General features: G+C 51.8%; 11 protein-coding genes across 11 annotated transcripts; 5 read left to right on the top strand and 6 right to left on the bottom strand.

Moving 5' to 3' along the window:
* Positions 1 to 405: 405 nt before the first annotated feature.
* Positions 406 to 988, top strand: M409DRAFT_28657 (uncharacterized protein; the record flags this gene model as incomplete). The annotated part of the gene is made up of 3 exons (XM_033809130.1): positions 406 to 427; positions 484 to 596; positions 656 to 988. 3 exons carry the CDS (start codon positions 406 to 408, stop codon positions 986 to 988), a joined length of 468 nt encoding a protein of 155 aa, XP_033661942.1.
* An 852-nt stretch (positions 989 to 1,840) lies between these two features.
* Positions 1,841 to 2,462, top strand: M409DRAFT_59568 (uncharacterized protein; the record flags this gene model as incomplete). The annotated part of the gene is made up of 3 exons (XM_033814230.1): positions 1,841 to 1,920; positions 1,985 to 2,040; positions 2,092 to 2,462. 3 exons carry the CDS (start codon positions 1,841 to 1,843, stop codon positions 2,460 to 2,462), a joined length of 507 nt encoding a protein of 168 aa, XP_033661941.1.
* Positions 2,463 to 2,807: 345 nt separating this feature from the next.
* M409DRAFT_28655 (uncharacterized protein) lies at positions 2,808 to 3,644 on the top strand (the record flags this gene model as incomplete). The annotated part of the gene is made up of 2 exons (XM_033809129.1): positions 2,808 to 2,826; positions 2,884 to 3,644. The coding sequence occupies 2 exons, from the start codon at positions 2,808 to 2,810 to the stop codon at positions 3,642 to 3,644; spliced, it is 780 nt and encodes a 259-aa protein (XP_033661940.1).
* Positions 3,645 to 4,019: 375 nt separating this feature from the next.
* M409DRAFT_59567 (uncharacterized protein) lies at positions 4,020 to 4,581 on the bottom strand (the record flags this gene model as incomplete). Its single annotated transcript, XM_033814229.1, has 2 exons — positions 4,020 to 4,299; positions 4,352 to 4,581. 2 exons carry the CDS (start codon positions 4,579 to 4,581, stop codon positions 4,020 to 4,022), a joined length of 510 nt encoding a protein of 169 aa, XP_033661939.1.
* Positions 4,582 to 4,835: 254 nt separating this feature from the next.
* M409DRAFT_59566 (uncharacterized protein) lies at positions 4,836 to 6,104 on the top strand (the record flags this gene model as incomplete). Its single annotated transcript, XM_033814228.1, has 1 exon — positions 4,836 to 6,104. One exon carries the CDS (start codon positions 4,836 to 4,838, stop codon positions 6,102 to 6,104), a length of 1,269 nt encoding a protein of 422 aa, XP_033661938.1.
* Positions 6,105 to 7,105: 1,001 nt separating this feature from the next.
* Positions 7,106 to 8,720, top strand: M409DRAFT_59565 (glycoside hydrolase family 27 protein; the record flags this gene model as incomplete). Its single annotated transcript, XM_033814227.1, has 3 exons — positions 7,106 to 7,203; positions 7,399 to 8,033; positions 8,086 to 8,720. 3 exons carry the CDS (start codon positions 7,106 to 7,108, stop codon positions 8,718 to 8,720), a joined length of 1,368 nt encoding a protein of 455 aa, XP_033661937.1.
* Positions 8,721 to 8,789: 69 nt separating this feature from the next.
* On the bottom strand, positions 8,790 to 9,601 carry M409DRAFT_70107 (glycoside hydrolase family 12 protein; the record flags this gene model as incomplete). Its single annotated transcript, XM_033818576.1, has 2 exons — positions 8,790 to 9,321; positions 9,375 to 9,601. The coding sequence occupies 2 exons, from the start codon at positions 9,599 to 9,601 to the stop codon at positions 8,790 to 8,792; spliced, it is 759 nt and encodes a 252-aa protein (XP_033661936.1).
* Positions 9,602 to 10,221: 620 nt separating this feature from the next.
* On the bottom strand, positions 10,222 to 11,448 carry M409DRAFT_70106 (uncharacterized protein; the record flags this gene model as incomplete). The annotated part of the gene is made up of 3 exons (XM_033818575.1): positions 10,222 to 11,088; positions 11,141 to 11,203; positions 11,257 to 11,448. 3 exons carry the CDS (start codon positions 11,446 to 11,448, stop codon positions 10,222 to 10,224), a joined length of 1,122 nt encoding a protein of 373 aa, XP_033661935.1.
* Positions 11,449 to 11,848: 400 nt separating this feature from the next.
* Positions 11,849 to 12,871, bottom strand: M409DRAFT_37639 (uncharacterized protein; the record flags this gene model as incomplete). The annotated part of the gene is made up of 1 exon (XM_033810770.1): positions 11,849 to 12,871. The coding sequence occupies one exon, from the start codon at positions 12,869 to 12,871 to the stop codon at positions 11,849 to 11,851; it is 1,023 nt and encodes a 340-aa protein (XP_033661934.1).
* A 604-nt stretch (positions 12,872 to 13,475) lies between these two features.
* Positions 13,476 to 14,369, bottom strand: M409DRAFT_28649 (uncharacterized protein; the record flags this gene model as incomplete). Its single annotated transcript, XM_033809128.1, has 1 exon — positions 13,476 to 14,369. One exon carries the CDS (start codon positions 14,367 to 14,369, stop codon positions 13,476 to 13,478), a length of 894 nt encoding a protein of 297 aa, XP_033661933.1.
* Positions 14,370 to 14,942: 573 nt separating this feature from the next.
* Positions 14,943 to 17,413, bottom strand: M409DRAFT_37636 (uncharacterized protein; the record flags this gene model as incomplete). The annotated part of the gene is made up of 2 exons (XM_033810769.1): positions 14,943 to 15,164; positions 15,212 to 17,413. 2 exons carry the CDS (start codon positions 17,411 to 17,413, stop codon positions 14,943 to 14,945), a joined length of 2,424 nt encoding a protein of 807 aa, XP_033661932.1.
* Between the last annotated feature and the right edge of the window lie 467 nt (positions 17,414 to 17,880).

Raw genomic sequence — 17,880 nt, 5'->3', positions numbered from 1 at the left:
ACTTTAGGCGAGTATATACCGTATTTAAGTCGCTATACTCGCTATTATCGCTGTTGTCTTTAGATTACGAGTAGTACGAGTAGTTTAAAGCGAGTACGAAGGTAGCGGTATATAAAGTTATACTAGAGCGATAATAGGCGTTTAAATAGTATTGTTTTCAGTAAAAGAGAGGTTTAAGTGAAGCGAGAAGTAAAGTGAGGTCTATCTAATAACAAGGATCAAGGGTTAATCGAGCACCTGCCTAGGTCATGTCGGTTGAGATATTGTTAGGTGCGGCCTGCCGTCGCTGATCCCTGCATGCCATGACGTTCGAGCCAAGGCGCTGGCACTCGACACATGTGAACATCGCAGGCGGCGAACACCTCATTCACAAGATCACAAGATCACATCTACCACACAACGACGATGGGAAACGAACATCTTCCATGTATGGGCGATGCCACTCCACGAAATCATCATCCACTGACACGAATTCGCTCCCAGACGCCGCTGACGCCGACAGCCCACTGAAGCCTGCAGAGCTTCAAGTCCTACGATCGCAATACGAGAAAGAGGGCGAATATGTCTCTCTACAGACCAAGTTCAACTTCGCATGGGTATGGCTAAAAAGAGAATACAACATGACAGTCGGAAGAGGTTCTAAGATCTGTGCTAGGGCCTCATAAAATCCTCGTCCCGCGACGACCAACAAGAAGGCGTGCGCCTCCTCTCAGACATCTTCCGCGCGAGCCCCGACCGCCGACGAGAGTGCCTCTATTACCTCGCTCTGGGCAACTACAAACTCGGCAACTACGCAGAAGCGCGACGATACAACGATAGCCTCATCGAGCTGGAGCCGAACAACCTGCAAGCGCAGAGTCTGAGCCAGTTGATCGAGGATAAGGTTAACAAGGAGGGATTGATGGGCATGGCGATTGTGGGTGGATTGGCTGTGGCTGCTGGTGTGGTAGGTGGCATGTTGGTCAGAGGAGCCCAGAGGAAACGATAAGAGCTTGCAGCGTGGACTTTGCGGATAAAAATGATCAACAGCGATATGGGATGGAGTCTTCAGCGTGAGGCGTTTGGGTAAGGCTTGATATCATGCAGTCTACGGAATGATACGTTGAAGAGGACAGTGTCAATCGAAGGCCACAGAATCCCCGAAAAAATGAGATGCGACCATGCCGTCTCGACACTTTGCAGGTAACAGTGATGTTGCGCCAAGCCGAGAAACATGGACAGATACCTTAGACTTTCCCGTTCATTGGCGTGCCTCAATCGACCGCTGATTCGACAACTTACGAAAACGAGAATATATCTTGAAACAGGACAAGCCCAATCTGTCTCCAGTCTGGGAGCGGTACAACATTCAGTAATATGGATCAAGCATCGTCACACTGGATTACCCGGAGATCCAAGTATCGTTTGCTCGTCGAGATAGCTCCAAGATACTTCCAAAACCGGACCGGGCACGTTCTTTCCATTGGCCAGCGTGTCTGCATACCGGCCCTGATAGCAAAATCGCAGGTGTTTTGATCAAATGAAAATGCTCCATGGAGTATCCAGCCGAAGACAGCTCGAACTCGCGAAGCTCATCGACCACTCACGATTTCCTAGGCCTATCGCATTCGGAAAGTCCATGCTCTCATTAGCGATGCCGAGATTGACCACTCATCGCTTGCGGATACGACATGAACTGGAGAGCTGAATGCAGTCGCCTAGAGGTGCTGTGGCTGTGTCCGTGGAGCTCAGCCCGCCCTCCGAGCTGCACCAGGCCCCAGGCAACGAAACACCATAAATCGTTTGAGCATTGCATTGTGTTTTCTGTGAGCCAATCTTTTAGCATTGACCGTCAATAATCATGGGCCAAGTACCGTCAGCGCCGTATCAAAACTTGAGCAGAGTCATCCCCCAAGTTCACTCGATTTGGGATGACGGCAAGTGAGTAACGATACTCTACTCTACTTCCACCCACCGGACGTACATTGACAATGTCTCTTCGCAGATCGCCCAAACCAACAAAAACATTCCGCGACCAAGAAGACCGAGATCAATTCATTCGTAAGATCGAACAACAAATCCCTTCAAGCTCCCTTTAACAACCCCTCTCAGACTCCATCCTCAGCCTAGTCTCCTCCAACGGCCAAACCAAACTCGACAACTACGCCTTCAAACTCCTCTACGCGCGCAAACCCAACGACCGCGTCGTCGCCACCCTCGTCGCAATCAAAGCCGGCGTCATCGAGTCCAAGATCGAACCCCCCAAGGACGGCAAGGACTCGTTGGAGGCGTGGAGGGAGTTCAAGAAACATGTCGAGGCGAGGCTGCATGAGCTTTTGGAGACGGTGCCGGATGCGGCGATGATGGCGGGGCCGTCGAGTTTTAGGGATGGGGTGCAGAGTCCTGTTGTTGTGGGTGCGGCGGATTTGCCGCCTTCGTATGAGAATGCGGCGACGAAGGGGGGCGGGGATGCGAAGAGGTGATGTTTGGTTTAGATTGACATCTTCTTCTATTACTTGTTCTATCACTTCTCCTTCACGGCAACCATCAATTCGACCAGCGATAAGAATACAAGTTGCAGTTTCCAGCTGGGGGCTTTCCAAGATCATGCAAGCTTCGGAATCGGGTGTTGTAGCTGTCGCAACAAGCCCGACAAGGCGTAAGGCGCGAAAGACTAGAGGCTCAATCAGCCAATTTTTTTCTTTCCTCGCTCGTTCATTCTTCAAAATCTTCACATGTCGATGAACCTGTTCATGTTCTGAACTGTACGAGTTTCTGTTCCGTCAGGATCAAATCGACTATACAAGCCAGTCTCGCCAACTTTAAGCATGGACTCAAAGACGAAGAGTACGATAGATTGAATCGTAACAAGAAACAGATGAGAGACTGACATTTGCAACACAGACCTTGGCCCCGAAGTCGATCCAACCCCATCAGCTCTGCCAGACAACACCGTCCCCCTCAAAGGCCACTATGTCACTCTAGAGGACTTCAAGTCCGACGCAGAATACACCAGTCTCTGGCAGAACCTCCGACCGGACAAGAATCCCCAGCTCTTCGACTTCCTACCTCTGACGAGCCATGAGACCGAAGAAGATTTGCGTCGATCCGTGCAGGGCTGGCGAGATCGCAACTTCATTTTGTACGCCATCAAGGCGGATCCGGGCTACGTGAATCCACCGAAGAAGGGAGAAACGGCTCCTTCGTCGAGGGAGCACAGTGAGGTGCTGGGGCTTATCGCCTACCTCGATGTTCATCCTAACTTCCGTGCGCTCGAGGTTGGAGGTGTGCTTTTCGGTTCAGGATTACAGCGTTCGGCTGCCGCGACGGAAGTGCACTACCTCATGCTTCGCAACGTCTTCGAACAACAGTCGCCCGGCCTGGGTGGACACTCGCTTCCCTACCGCCGTGTGTGCTGGAAGTGCAACCATCTGAACAGCAAGTCTCGACGGGCGGCGGAGCGGTTGGGATATAAATTTGAGGGGCTCTTCAGGAACCATATGATCGTGAAGGGCCGGTCGAGGGATTCGGATTGGTTGAGTATCTTGGACGACGAGTGGCCGGTTGTGAAGAAGGCGCTTGAGCTGTGGCTGGAGAAGAGCAATTTCGATGATTTGGGGCGGCAGATCAAAGGCCTCGATGAGATTAGGGCGTCTTTGGGATAGAAGTATTGCAGTGCGGTGCAGGCGGCGAACTGGGTGCTCGGAATACCCTTGGAGCATGCTTAGAATTGACATGTCTTCCCGATTTCCCACGAGCGACCACGCCTCCAATCGCACTTCAGGCAAGTTAGACGGCTTGCGAGTAATGGGGACGAACTGTGTGATTCTGAGCACTCATGGCAGTTAGTCCACAAATATGATGAATCGTCGGCGAGAGTTTGTCGGGAGTGTCAATCGAAGAGACCTCATGGTCTTCGCGCGCATCAATCGCATGCCTCATAGAGTCGATATCGTATCCCTATCGAAGTTTTCGTCCCCAACGCCGCGCTAATAGTCAAGTCTGGTCGTGTGTCAAAGTCTCATCTCTCATGCTGCTCTTCAATCCCGATCTCTTCCAACTTCGCCCTTGGCGCGCTCTTTCTCTGCCTCCAGCTTCCTCTCTTCCTGCCTTCTCCAATGACTGCCCTCCTCATAGTCCTTGCTAATTCCAAGCGCCTTTCGCAACCTCTCGCTCTCGTCGATCTTGGCGGCTGCAATCTCGTGTACCTGGTGTGACTTCAGATTCCTCGCGTTTGGCCCGCTTCCGGCTTTGCTCTGTTCGGCTTCGAGCTTCTTTCGTAGTGCGTCGCATTGGTCATCGATCTCGTCCTCGTCCACACTGCGCCCGTCTTAGTATGCATCCATGTGACAGAGCTCGTATTGAACCTTACCCTTCATCTTCCAGCTTGTCTCGCAGCTCGAACACCTTGACCTCGATCTCGCGCTTGCGATCGTGCTCCAAGATCTCCTTGTCGGGTTGTCTTTGGCGGTGCTTGATCGAATCGATATCTTTCGGGTAGGGTTGGGCGTTGTCGCGGGGTTTGAGGTTGGCAGAGTTGCGCTGGACGTAGCCGGAGGTGCCTGAGCCTCGCGGCGTGCTGAGGCCAACGTTGGACGACATGACGGAAAGTCTGCTCAGATGGACTGAAGATTGTTGTTCGAGAGACGTTGTTGTAAAGGCCGATGTCCCAGAAGTCTGCACGCGCCATCTTGAAGATCGACCTCGCTTCACCTTCCGCTTTCGACAATGACATGTGAAAGTGTGACTGGACGTTTCGTTCGAGTCATCGTTGTTGGTGTCTTCTTCTATAACTGCCGGCTTCAAACATGTCTTCCACCGACGACACGGCCCAAGAACAGCTCCCTGACAAAGACATGCCCGCGATTCTCGAGAACGCCGCTCAAGGCACTGGAACGGAAGCCCGTTTACCGTTCCCACCAGTCACCAAATCCCACATCCTCCACTGCTCATACCATTACTGGCACCCACGGTTCCGAACGATCACACCAAAGGCTCGCCTCATACCTCTCACAGGGCCTTTCCTCAACTACCTCCGAGCCGACGGCATCATACTTCCCGACGACGACGATTCGCACGAGCCTGAATGGTCCTCCGACCACGACAGTGGCATATACTCAGCTTCGGAGAATCCTGATGCACTAGACGACGAAGATGAAGAGGAAGATGTGGCTGCAGAGTGGCGACAGGTACATCAAGCAATCAGAAGTACGATTGACGAGCTTGGAGGACGGGTCGTGCCCAAATTGAATTGGTCAGCACCCAAGGACGCAACGTGGATGAATGCCAACACGATGGAGTGTCGCACTGCAAACGACGTCTATCTCCTTCTCAAGAGCTCAGACTTCGTCACGCACGACTTGGAGCATGCTCTTGAAGATTGCGTAGATTCACCAGACTCCACCCTGACCAACGACGACATACCCTACCATCTTGTCCTTCGAAAGAGCGTTCCAAGCTGGAATCCATCCGTCGAGTTCAGATGTTTCGTCAGAGAACGCAAGCTGCTCTGCATCTGTCAGCGAGACCTCAACCACTTCGACTTTCTCTTCAAAATGCAGGACAAGCTGCGGTCCCTGATCAACGAGTTCTTCGAAGTTCGATTGCGAGACTCGTTCCCTGACGAGAGCTTCACGTTCGACGTCTACATACCGCAACCATTCAACCGTGTCTGGCTCGTCGATTTCAACCCATGGGCACCGCGGACCGATCCCCTACTATTCAGCTGGATGGAAATCCTGGACATGCCAGAGCCGGCAGAACCTTCCTCGAACGAGTTTGGAGAAGAAGAGTTTGTGAGGTTGTCGCTCAATGCTAGGGCCGGAGGCATGGAGGAGGGCATTTCGAACGAGGAAGAGGACGAGGACCCGGAGGATACATCTGATGATGAAGAGGAAGAAGCAGATGAAGAGCTATGGCTGCCCGAGCTTCGACTTGTTTTGAAGACGGACCCAGAGGCCTACAACTTCAGCACCCAGCGATACAGCGCCCATAAGTTACCAAAGGACGTAGTTGACGCCAGTCAGAGTGGCGAGGGCTTGAGAGAGTTCGCCAGAGATTGGCAGAAGATTCTGGAGGAGAGGCAGAGAGATGATGCGGCAGCTGAGAGCAGTGGAGATGACTGAGCGTCAAGGCAAAGAGGACACGAACTGAATCACTTTGAGAACCGCTTAATGCGGTCGAATCCTAAAGACACGGCATCCTCCATCGAACTGGCATCGACATAACACTATCAGCCGGACCCAGAAGCACCAAAATGGATGTCTGGCCTGCAGACTTGCGGGTTTTCTGTCTTTGAGCCACGCTGGTGAAAGGAGAATGTCACTTCTAGACCGCAGCATACCCGCGAAAAGACTCTCGGGGCCGTTGTGTGTCGTTGCCAAACTGGGAGATATGTCACACAGAAACACTTCATACTTTCTCCCTCACCTCTTTTTAGCACAGGCAGCCATCCGTGTGCTTGTAAGTCTCATCACTGGACTTGCAGCTATAGGGCTATGTATCGGCTCCAAGGCATAGCCAGGATCTCACTGGTGGGCCAACTCGTAACAATTGATGCATACGTCAATAGGCACAATCCATCTGCAGTTCGAGGACGAGGTTACTGCTTTCGCATACGTCAAGTCGTTCATCGGGACAACATGCGGCTATTCGATACCTAATGTCTTTGTCTCGTCCTCCACCTCCCGCCCCCAGATAAACTTTAACACCTCCAATACGGCCACGATGTCCATTTAGCCCGAGAATCCCGAACCCCTCCAGCAACTCGCATTCGTCCTCCTGACCCTGCATCTGCAGGACACCACCTCTCGTGTTCTTCGACAAAGCTTGTTTCTTGATCACATTACACGTCGATCTTGCACTGATTCACCCTGTTCCTCTGTGGAGAGAGCGGAGACGAAGGCTGGAGAGTGCGAGAGCGTGCCTCAGTGATGCTACGTTGCCCCGGGAATACTTCGAGATTGGTAGGATGCGTGGAGCCAGAGAGTTGTGTTCTGTGCATGCGGATGGACGATCTTGACGACGTTGATGAACGTAGGGCGGTGCCGTCTGAGAAGTACTTAACAAGCACTTTCCTACTGCAGAGTAAGTCCTCGTCTGCGATCTCCTCTTTCATCTCGTAAGGATGGCAGCGTATCTTCTACTTGCTTTGGCTCCAACAGCCCTGGGCCTTGAGGCACCAGGAGGCATTGGTCGTCTGCCTGCTATGGGATGGAACTCATGGTGAGTCGAGACCGACAGCGGCATCCCTTCATCATTCTGTCCCAAAAGGACTGTTCATTCTCAGAACTCTCGAGCTGTCTAAACCAACTCATATACGGATGAGAGAAGGGTCGCTTCCAGAAAACTGAGGATATCTGCGTTACAATTTGAGCACAGCCACGAGCTTAAAGACAGTATTGGCTGACACGATACCAGGAATGCCTATCACTGCGACATTGACGAAAGCAAGTTCCTGACAGCCGCGAAGGCGATGGTCTCGATGGGTTTCTACGATCTCGGGTACCAGTACGTCAACATCGACGACTGCTGGCAGATCAAAGACCGCCGCGACAACGTGACTGGCAAACTCATCCCCGACACGTCCAAGTTCTCCGACGGCATCAGCGGTCTCGCCAACACCGTGCACGACATGGGCTTGAAGATTGGCATCTACAGCTCAGCCGGCACATTGACCTGCGCCGGCTACGAAGCCTCCATCGACCACGAGGAAATCGACGCCGCGACCTTTGCAGAATGGGGTATCGACTTTTTGAAGTATGATAACTGCAACATTCCCAGCAACTGGACGGACGAGTGTAGCGCTTGCACGCCGGATAATAGCGATTCGAGCTTGTATGTCAACGGGACGTGCAAGGATACCACCGGACAGTGCCCTCAGGGGTACGACTATAGCAAGTCTTTGACTTTTGAGCGATATAAGAAGATGGGTGATGCTCTTGCTAAGCAGAACCGGACTATCTTGTACAATCTTTGTGAATGGGGCACGGCGGAGGTGTGGACTTGGGGGGCGCAGGTTGCTCAGGCTTGGAGATCAACAGGTGATATCAGCCGTAAGTGGAGCACTCCCCTATGTCTTATGAGTCCCTCTAACGTGTACAACAGCCGACTGGTCTCGCATCATCCAGATCATCAACGAAAACTCCTTCTACAACAACTACGCCGACTTCTACGCCCACAACGACCCCGACATGCTCGAAGTCGGCAACGGCAACCTCACCGAGGCCGAATCACGCACCCACTTCGCCATATGGGCGATCGAAAAGGCCCCTCTCATCATGGGCACAGACCTTACAAACCTAAGCCAAACCAACATCGACATCCTCCAGAACAAGCACCTCATCGCCTTCAACCAAGATCCCGTCGTTTCCAGCCCCGCCCAGCCCTACAAAGGCGGCGTCAACCCCCTCTGGACCTTCAACGCCACCAACCCAGCGGAGTACTGGTCCGGCGAGAGTAGCAAAGGCACCATCGTCGCGATGATGAACACGTTGGGCTCCACGAGGACGATGCGGGCGAACTGGGCGGAGGTTCCGAGTTTGAAGGGGAATGGGAGGTATAGAGTTAGGGACGTCTGGACGGAGAGGGATTTGGGCTGTGTGAGTGGTGGTGTGAGTCGGGAGGTGGAGAGTCATGATACAGCGGTTTTGCTGGTGACGGGCGGTTGTGGGGGACAGATTGGGCATGGATGGGGTTGGGGTCATGGTTGGGGTTGGGGGTGGAAGCATGGTGGGTGGTAGGAAGATGTCTTCGAGGCCGTGATGTACCTCCCTTATATCCGCTCAGATTGGAATATCATCCCCATTGCTCTACGAAATCACCAAGCTATACGCACTAGTCGTGAACACAGCATCTGTGCCCTCAAATGCCTCCGTCCCAGCCCCAGCACTGATCAAATACTGACTCTCCGAGAACCCATCATTCGAGACCAACCACGCGTAGAAGTCCTTCAGATCCCCACTGAAATTAGTGACCTGACTAGGCGCCACAAACGAGTAGACAGTCATCTGGCCATTAGGACCCTTATATACAGACCAAGTCGTGCCAGCAATCGTCGCCGTCCCAATTGGCGTAGGATTCCCCTGGGCATCGTACGTGGACGAAATCGGCCCTGCGCCCCCGATAGCAGCCAGCCAGACCATGAGCTCGAACTCCTCATCTCCTGTTGGGGAAGACGAAGTGAAGAGATCGTAGGCGACATCGGCGATGAGGTTCGAGCCTTGGTAGTCCCAAGTCCAGCTCGAGGAGAGGGACGAGATGGAGCCGATTTGCGTCGCTGTTAGGGAGACGACGGCGTTGGCGTAGGATTTGACTTGGCCTGCGCCGCCGACCCAGGTCCATCTATCGTTTGTGAATTTCTTGTGGAGATCGGAGGGTGTTGGTGGAGGACTTACGTTGTGGCCCAGGATAAGACGTTATTCACCAATCCGGTGACGCTGAAGCATTGACTGCCTGACGTCGCCGCGGATTCGTTCCAGAGGTTGTTGTATACTGTGTATGGGCCTGTTTGGACGCTGCCGTACTGTTCGCAGTTGCTCGCTTGTCTGATCGTGTTGCTTGGAGCCGCTGCGACAAGGCCAGCCAATGCCGCTGAGACGAAGGCCGTTGTGGCCTTCTTCATGGTCGTTTAGAATAGTCTCGCTGCGATAAAGGAGAGTATGAAGTGACGTTGTCCAAGTTCCAGACTTGAATCTCAGAACGAAAGTAGTAGAGTTTAAGGAAGGGATTGGCAGGACATATGCAACAGGCATATCCTCTCTTACAGTCCTCTTTATAGCCCTCCACCTCGTGTCTCTCACCGTGATGACGACAGACCGTTTCCCATACTGGGCTGTCGTCCGATGCATGCAATATATTGAGACTGTGGATGCTTTCGTTACTTCGCAATCTAAACGAAGCTTGGTAGGAGAGCTTGACGAGACATTTCTGTTGCATTTGTTCGAAGCGAAGAGGAGGGCCCTGTGTCGATGAAACTGAAACAGGAACGTGTTGGATTTGGACGGGGATATGCTCCATTTGGGACAGGGGTTGATGCTGGCGATTTCTCCGCCAATCAGTCGAGAGTTCTCCGAACTACGACTGTAGGTCACGGTTCATGTGAAGCTAGATACTGCCATCAAACCCGTGTTACACTTTGTCGGAGTCTCGTCGCTTCGGGAATGATTATAGGTACATATTAAAGAGGTGGGTTCCTGCTCGTTCTCCAATCTTTCTCACACCCCGCTTGCGTCGATCTCAACACTATGCCATGTGCCCAGCATCTGGCACTGGTACCTGTGAAGGAGCTTCATGTTCATGACCTGAATGACCACGACGAGAGTCGGCACCAGCCCGGTCATATGGTGCTCCATCCCACGGTCGTTCAGTCTTCGAGCCCCAGCCAGCATCTTTGGTCCACATTGCCTTGCCGAGGTTGTCGTATTTGACAGAGTCGGACTCTGTATCGTACTGGAACGGTGCGAAGCGAGCCAAAGGAATGTGGTTGAACCGAAAGTCCCAGATGCTCGCATACACCATCCTGTAGGCCGAGAAAGCCATCAGAGTCCCGAGGAATGCTCCCGCAAGAACGTCATACCAATGATGGGAGTGGTCGACGATGCATTGCCCAGCTATGACGATAGCCGCAAGTATGGGCGCCCAGGTGGCGACCAATGCCCAGTACGGCGGCCGATAGTTGCTGAAGGTCTTGAATTTCGCGTTCAAGTACAGGAAGAGGAAGACGAAGCCGGCGAAAGCTGCGGTAGAGTGTCCAGACGGGAATGATGAGAAGGCGTAGTCGACCATCCGATCCTCTCCAGTGCATGCGTCCCGATCTAGGACTTCCATCTCCCACCCTTCGCCATGTTCTTCTTTCCCCTTGGGCTTGCAGACATCGTAAAAGTTGGGTCGTAGTCCACCGACGACTGAGGCGATGACGACGTGCATCAGCGCACTCGTGGCCAAGCTAAACTGGACACCGAAGATGGCATTTCCCAAATCGCGGAGTGATCTGACTCGGATTTGCATAAGGATGAATACAAGTATGGGTGCGGCCAACGCAATTGCGCCGGAGACGAATGAGTTCAAGATGTAGGGTCGGTACTGGTGATCGAAGCCAGCAGGCGGGATCTTCGGTCGTTGCTCAGTACAAGCACAATACTTGACCTTTCGATCAACTCACAGGTACGCCATTGAAGTAGTTGATCTGGAAGGTTCGTCGAGCCACCGGGGGTGCCCGATATATCTGTGCGTTTCATGAGAACGTGTAAGTAAGATCGGTTACGGAGCCGAACGTACCGCGAACGTAGTGAGCGCCGCTTCAATCAGGAGAAAGTGGTCAGGCCAGGTCTCTTTGAACCACTCCCAGACGTCTCGTAAGATCTTCGATCCAGAGAAGTTGAACCTCCTCTTCTTCTCAGCAACGTCGCGATCTTCGGGGCCAGCAGTTGGTGGTTTATTGGTCCGTCGTTTGAATAGTCGCATAGCCATGGTGATGGAGATGCTCGACAAAATCGTGATAAGGCTAAGTAGAGTTCCCCAAGAGTGATACTGAATATCGCGGGATCTGTATAACAACAATTCAGTGTCCGGCAGATGAGGGCGACCTCAGCGTGTGAGGTGTTGACACAGTCGCGATCGCCATGTCCCTGCGTTCCTTTGCCAGTATGGGGACGGAAGGAGCTCTGTAGCAGGATGTGGAAGGCAGAGACAAAGTGATGGCAGCTGCTGCCCTCGGGCTTCATATTCGGCAAGGAATTTTCAATCGCTGCCTATCCACATGATCAGCAGTATCACGAGACAAGATCGACTAGACTGTCTTCCATGAATATGAATAGTCCGTAACCGTCTTCGTGGCCGTTTCTTTGCGAGGTATTGTTTATATTTCTTGTTAATCAAGACTCAATCGTTCAACCAACTTCTGCCATGCCTGGATGCCTCTTTGCGCATGTGTTTTGGGAACATCTGTTGATGGATCTGACATCGTCTTGGAAAACAGCTCCATCGAGACATAGCCCTTGTATCCAAGTTCATGTATTAATGTACGTGCGACAGCCTCCACTGGAAGATACGCACCGCGGCTTTCTTCGTACATGAAAGTTCTCGCATTGCGTGACCAGCTCATTCGCGCTGGATTGCCTTCAGTGTGGAAAGGATGGCCAGGCAAGAGCGGTGGATCCATGCGCTCAGCATCGACAACCTGGATGTAGAACACCTTTTCAAGGTCCAGATCCGTCAGCATGCGTCGTAAAGACGCTGCAAGATCCTCATCGGCATTGGGCGTCTTGCCGTCGGGAGATGAAGGGTCGGCCCACACTCGCCCTGCAATATTGAACGTATCGAGGCATACGCCAAAGTTTGGCCGATCAACCAGACGAACGATCTCCCAAGATTTCTCCCAAGTGTCGATGTATGTGCTCCAACACAGGCTTTCGTACGCGAATCGGATAGGCGGATCTTGAAGCAGCCCTATATCGGCCACTTCACGCATGTCGTCCACGATCACTTTGGGATCATCTGTGATTTCCTCGGCAGGTAGAAAGTTGCCAGGTATTTGAATGGTGTTCGTGCCGAGAATCTTCGTCAAGTCGATCCAGACATGCAGCTTTTTGATCAACTCCTGGTGCTTGTTTCGATCTTTCAGGCCTTCATAGAATAGGAATGGCTGCAGTCCTATTACCTGCAGACCAACGTTGTCCAGTGTGACTCTCATGCGTCGTGCAGCGTATAGGAGGTGTTGAGTGTCCGGAACATCGGTATCGTACAAGGTTTTGGCTAGCTGTTCGAGGTCCTCGTAGAAGATCTCAATGCCTTCAAAGCCAGCGCGGGCTGCCTCCTGAACTTTTTGATCGAATTGATGCACCGCAGCGCGGCCAAGCGAGGCCGACATGATCGCTGGACGGAATTTCTTCATCTTGGTGGCGATGAAACGGTGATGGTAGGTGTTCTTGCGCTTCGAATGGCATGAACGCGAAGTTGTTTTCTGTTCATTCACCTACCTTGAAAGCGGAGAAATATATCTCCGATCGACCATAGTCTTCCGCCTGCCTTCCGTGAAGCCAGCGTTGATTTATCATCACCATGTCGTGGTCGAGTCGATGCAGGAGGAGTGGAAGTTCGTGAGCATGGGCAAGAGGGGCTGGCGGCAAAGGTCTTTGCCGCCTCCTCGGCTGAGGCAGCGGTTGTCCATCCCAATGAGGCTTAGCTCATTCCTGAAAAAGCGCTCGGTAGCCGGTCCGGCTCCAGGTTCAACTTCAGGTTCTCCTGAATGTCTTGTATGCTTCCTGCTGTCACACATATCAACGAATCCATCGTGATACAAGCGAGATCTTCTCGCCTGAATATTGGACAAGCTGGTATTAGCCACGTACTCTCGAAAGAACGAACCATCAACAACTGTTGAATAATGGCACGAATCCGAAAAAAAGTTCAAGAAAGTGACTGGATTGCCAAAGTTCTATTCAAGTGTCCTATAACGCCAGCAAGCTTGATATCTTTCGCCACCAGCTATATCATGTCTAAATTTTCGTGGCGACCTTCTCTTTCATTGCTCTCAACATAACATCGATAGGAGCCTGCTTCCCAGTCCACAGTTCGAATTGGGCGTATGCTTGCTCTGCGAGGACATCAATGCCTCTCACAACCTTCCAACCAGGATGCCGGCCAGCAACTGTGATCATGCCAGTCATACGTGGGCGGTAGGCCATCTCTACCAAGACTCCTCGCTCGGATTGCCGAAATAGATCCTCCGGGATTCTGTCTTCGCCGAAGTCGTCGGCTGGAATGCATGCGACTACAATCGATATCGGCTTTTCGGTAGCAATGCAGGCCTCTTCAAGCGTCGAGAATACATCAATTGGTGTGCCTTCTTTGGTCATCTGAGATGCCAGTCTCCTTGCTCTCTCTAGCGTTCGATTGACAAGGAGCACCCGATGTACACCCAATGCCTGAACGGCAAAGCAGGCAGCACGTGCAGCACCACCAGCTCCAAGAACTACTGCACTGCTAGATGATGGCTCGACCATGGCGTTGCTCTTGATGCACTGTCGGATCCCCAGCCAGTCAGTATTCTCTCCAACAAGTCGACGCCCGTCTGCAGAGTCCTCGACCACGATGGTGTTGACCGCCCCTATGAGCTCTGCTGACGGGCTGAGCGAGTCCAGGAGCTTTGCAACTTGCAGCTTGTGAAGAAATGTTACTGAAGCGCCGCCAAAGTCAGATCGGCGGATCAACGCCTCCACACTGTTTTCCACATGATCGGTCTCGAAGATACTGTAATAGTAGGGCAGCTCGAGTTCTTTGAAGGCGGCGTTGTGAATCGTAGGTGAAAGCGAGTGGGCGATATTATGTCCAAAGATGTAGAACTGAAGTCTTGGTAGATCTGGTTCGCACGGTTCGTTGTTGGTGGTCATTTTGGTGCCTTGAGGATGTCTTCTTTCACCTTTCACTTGCGATCCCTCAGAAACGAGCATACTTACAAAGTTTGCAAATTGTCTCCTGGCATGACAAGATGCAGCGTCCGGCTCGTCGTGCCGCCGTGAGATCCGCCAGCGGCAATGAGTTTTGCCCCAGTTGTTTGCCATCGCCATTGATCGGAGCAACGCAGTATACTTGCCCGACATTGCATCAACAAAAGTATTATATGGCGTATATATCACTAGTCTAAGTGATGTAGGCACATCTGTCTTTTACAATCATAACTAACTCTTACATCTCCGCTCGCCAGTATCAGGGGCATCTTGTCCCGCCTACGTCCCGACGCATCCCTCTTTCCCTGAACATGAAGATCAAGTCTCAGTCAACGATAATAGCACCATGGTCGGATCCGTGCTGGCGTTGTTCAAGCAATTGTACGTCGTCCATCGCCTTGGCGTAACATGGCTAGTTGCTCAACATGTCATTGACTCGAGATCGTCATTCCCTTTCGATATCTCCTCTCCAGAGCCACTAGCCCATCATGTGCATGAATATTGACGCCAGCAACATCAAGCCGGCGGTCTGTCTGAAGTTTTCGCTTCTGCTTCATGTAGAACGCGATACACGATGTGCCTCATAAGCTTCTGTGGTGCTTTCCTCCCAGTGAAAAGCTCAAACTGCTTAACGCCTTGTTCCGGTAGTACTTGCAAGCCATCACAGGCAATCCAGCCTTGGTCAGCGAGGCTGCGAATTTGTTGTAAGAATGGCGTCTCGATAGGGGTATATGCAAGCTGGGCCTTTGGTTAGTCGTTGTAATGACAAGGCACTTGGTGCATACCTCAATTGCAACACCTGCTGTGGTGCTTTCAAGCCAGCTATCTTGAAGCGTAAAATTTACGGGTGGCTTGTCCTCAGCTTCCTGCACTGTGATACAAGACACTATGATTGTCGGAGCTGCAACATTTGTCGGCCAAGGCTCGTCTCTTGAATGGAGTACTCGTATCACAGCGGCTTCATCGTGTTTGGACACTGAGTGGTAGCAATTTGGATCCTGATCTTTTGAGAATGACTTGCCCTGAAAATGCTTGACCAGCCTCACTGCATTGGACTCCGTCCTATTGTGGATGAAAATTGTACGGACCCCAAGCCGAATCAATGCAAATATCGCTGCGCGTGCCATACCTCCAGCACCAAGGACAAGCGCAGTTGTGCCAGGCTTGATAGCATTGATTGGGGAAAGGTTTCGTTGCACGCATTCATAGATTCCTGTCCAGTCTGTGTTGTCGCCATGCAGACCTGTGACCTTTCCTGTTCGATTTCGCAAAGTTGTAGGATTCGTTGACTTTGATCGCAGAGGCAAGATTGTGTTTATGGCACCGATCGCCTGAGCTTCAAAGCTCATTGAGTCGACATATTGCCGAACGTCCTGTTTGAATGGTGCCGAAATGCTCACGCCCCCTAGATCTTCTCGTTGAAGAATTTCTCGTAAGGGTCCTAGTGTGGCATGTTGGAAGATGCTATATTCATGTGGCATTCCACAAAAGTCAAAGGCAGCGTTATGCATCTGTGGTGAAAAGCTATGGGTGACATTGCTACCGTATATGCCGTACTTCAAGCCTTCCAGGACCAGAGACGAGTACAGTGCAGCTTGAGACTCGCGCACCGTGAGAAGCTGCTCTCGTGTAGGTCCTGGATGACTACTTGGAGAAAACACAGGATTCATTACCGGACTGAATATAGGATTCAGGAATTGGGAAGTGCGACCTAGGCGTCCCGTGTTGTAGGCGATGAGTGGAACGTGAATGCCGACATCAGTCTTGATCTTGTACGCAAAGCTCCGGACAGCAAAGTTGTCGTCCATGTTCTGTGCGTCTTGCGACATCCGAATCAAATCACACCCAAGACGCTGGGCTTTCTCAACTAGTTCCTTGCGGCCAGGTTGGTTCCAGCCATCGACTCCAGGCTCCTCGATGTGAATGTCCCCGATAATCTTTGTGGAGCCTTTTGATGCAACAAGGCGCAAAATCTCTGCTTCATCTATCGAAAGATCGATACAGAGATACTCCGGGCAAAGTCTAAGTCCATGGTTGAGTAGTCGCATGTATGCATGATCAGGCACAGGAGGACCGATCATGCTGCGAACATGAAAGTCGGTTGATGTGTATCGTGCAGCGTGAAACATGACAGGAAGATGGCTTTGTCTCTTTGCCTGGAAGTATTGTTGACTGATCCTCGTAGCTGTCAGATCGTCTAGCCCTTGCTCATGACGGACAGTCCGATAGTCCGCAACTATGAGCTGTAAAGCGTCTGCTAGAATGTCAGCGTTTCCGACTCGGGAAAAGCCTTCGCTCCAATCTGATAGCAGAACCGGAAGCGCGTATGTATATTGGCGCACTTCTGGCGAAACGGGGAACGAATGTTCTCTGGCGTCGTGGGGGTACGTCTGATGAAATGATATCCTCTCGACAAGTTGGACAAAGTCTGCCTCGAGCTGCTTCAGGGTAAGGGTTCCCGGAACTTGTTCGTTGGTCTTTCCGTTGAGTTCGCAGTGATCTGATGAAGCATCATTCACATTGTAGAACTCGAACGATGACAGCCGACGATAGATTGGATCAGTACGTCGGATGAGCTCGGTCACAGTCTCAATGTCTCGACTTTTCAGGTATTTTTGAACACTTTTGGCATCCCGCATAACATGAATCACAGGATGGCCTTTGCTGTACTGGGCGATATATTCCTGTCCAGTCCCCTGAATGGCTCCAAGACTGCAGACAATAATACAACTTTGCGAGTTTTGCGACAACATCGACTGCAGCAGTTCCAACTCTCGTCTTCTGTATTCGGTAGCCCCGTATTTCGAGCTATACGAGTGCCGTGACAGACCCGTTACTTGATGGAACACTTGCTCAGAATCGACAACCCGGAATTTGAGTGCTCTGGCTGCCATGAAAGCAAGAGTCGAGAGACCAGTTCCACGCATGCCGATAAGCAATATGGACGCTTCAGCTCCATATCGTCGATTTGATTGCGTACCCGTCATTTTGAGGTCTGGAGGCCAATTTTCCTTTGGCTGAGATGCGAACTGAATGCGATCCGAAATAGAGAATGAAAAAGTCGAAGCCTGGATTCGGAAAATTTATCCCTGTTTACATGTTATTGTATCGATAAGATGCAAATGATCGGAGCCGGTAAGGATGGAAACACCATTGATTCGGTTGGAGAAAGTGCGATTGCAGTGTCTGTAGCTGAAGCTCTTTCCCTGGAGATGTTGCCTGTGTAGTGTGCCGGCGGCAAAGCATTTTCCCGCCCCCTGAAGTGTGGGGAATCTGGGGTGTGGAGGTGAAGGTGGTGGAAGACATTGTGCCATTGTCTCCGTGCCTTCTCGCTGGTCACACGAATGTCGTCAGGAGATCACATAAGGTTTACCGTGTTTATTCTGCGATGAACCAAGTCAGCGACGACAGCCGGCCGAGGATTAATCATGCCAATCGTCCATCGAAACGCCGC

The sequence above is a fragment of the Zasmidium cellare genome, assembly GCF_010093935.1.
Source record: "Zasmidium cellare ATCC 36951 unplaced genomic scaffold M409scaffold_44, whole genome shotgun sequence".
In the NCBI taxonomy this organism is placed as follows: Eukaryota; Fungi; Ascomycota; class Dothideomycetes; order Mycosphaerellales; family Mycosphaerellaceae; genus Zasmidium; species Zasmidium cellare.
This window is presented reverse-complemented; position numbering and strand designations above follow the sequence as displayed.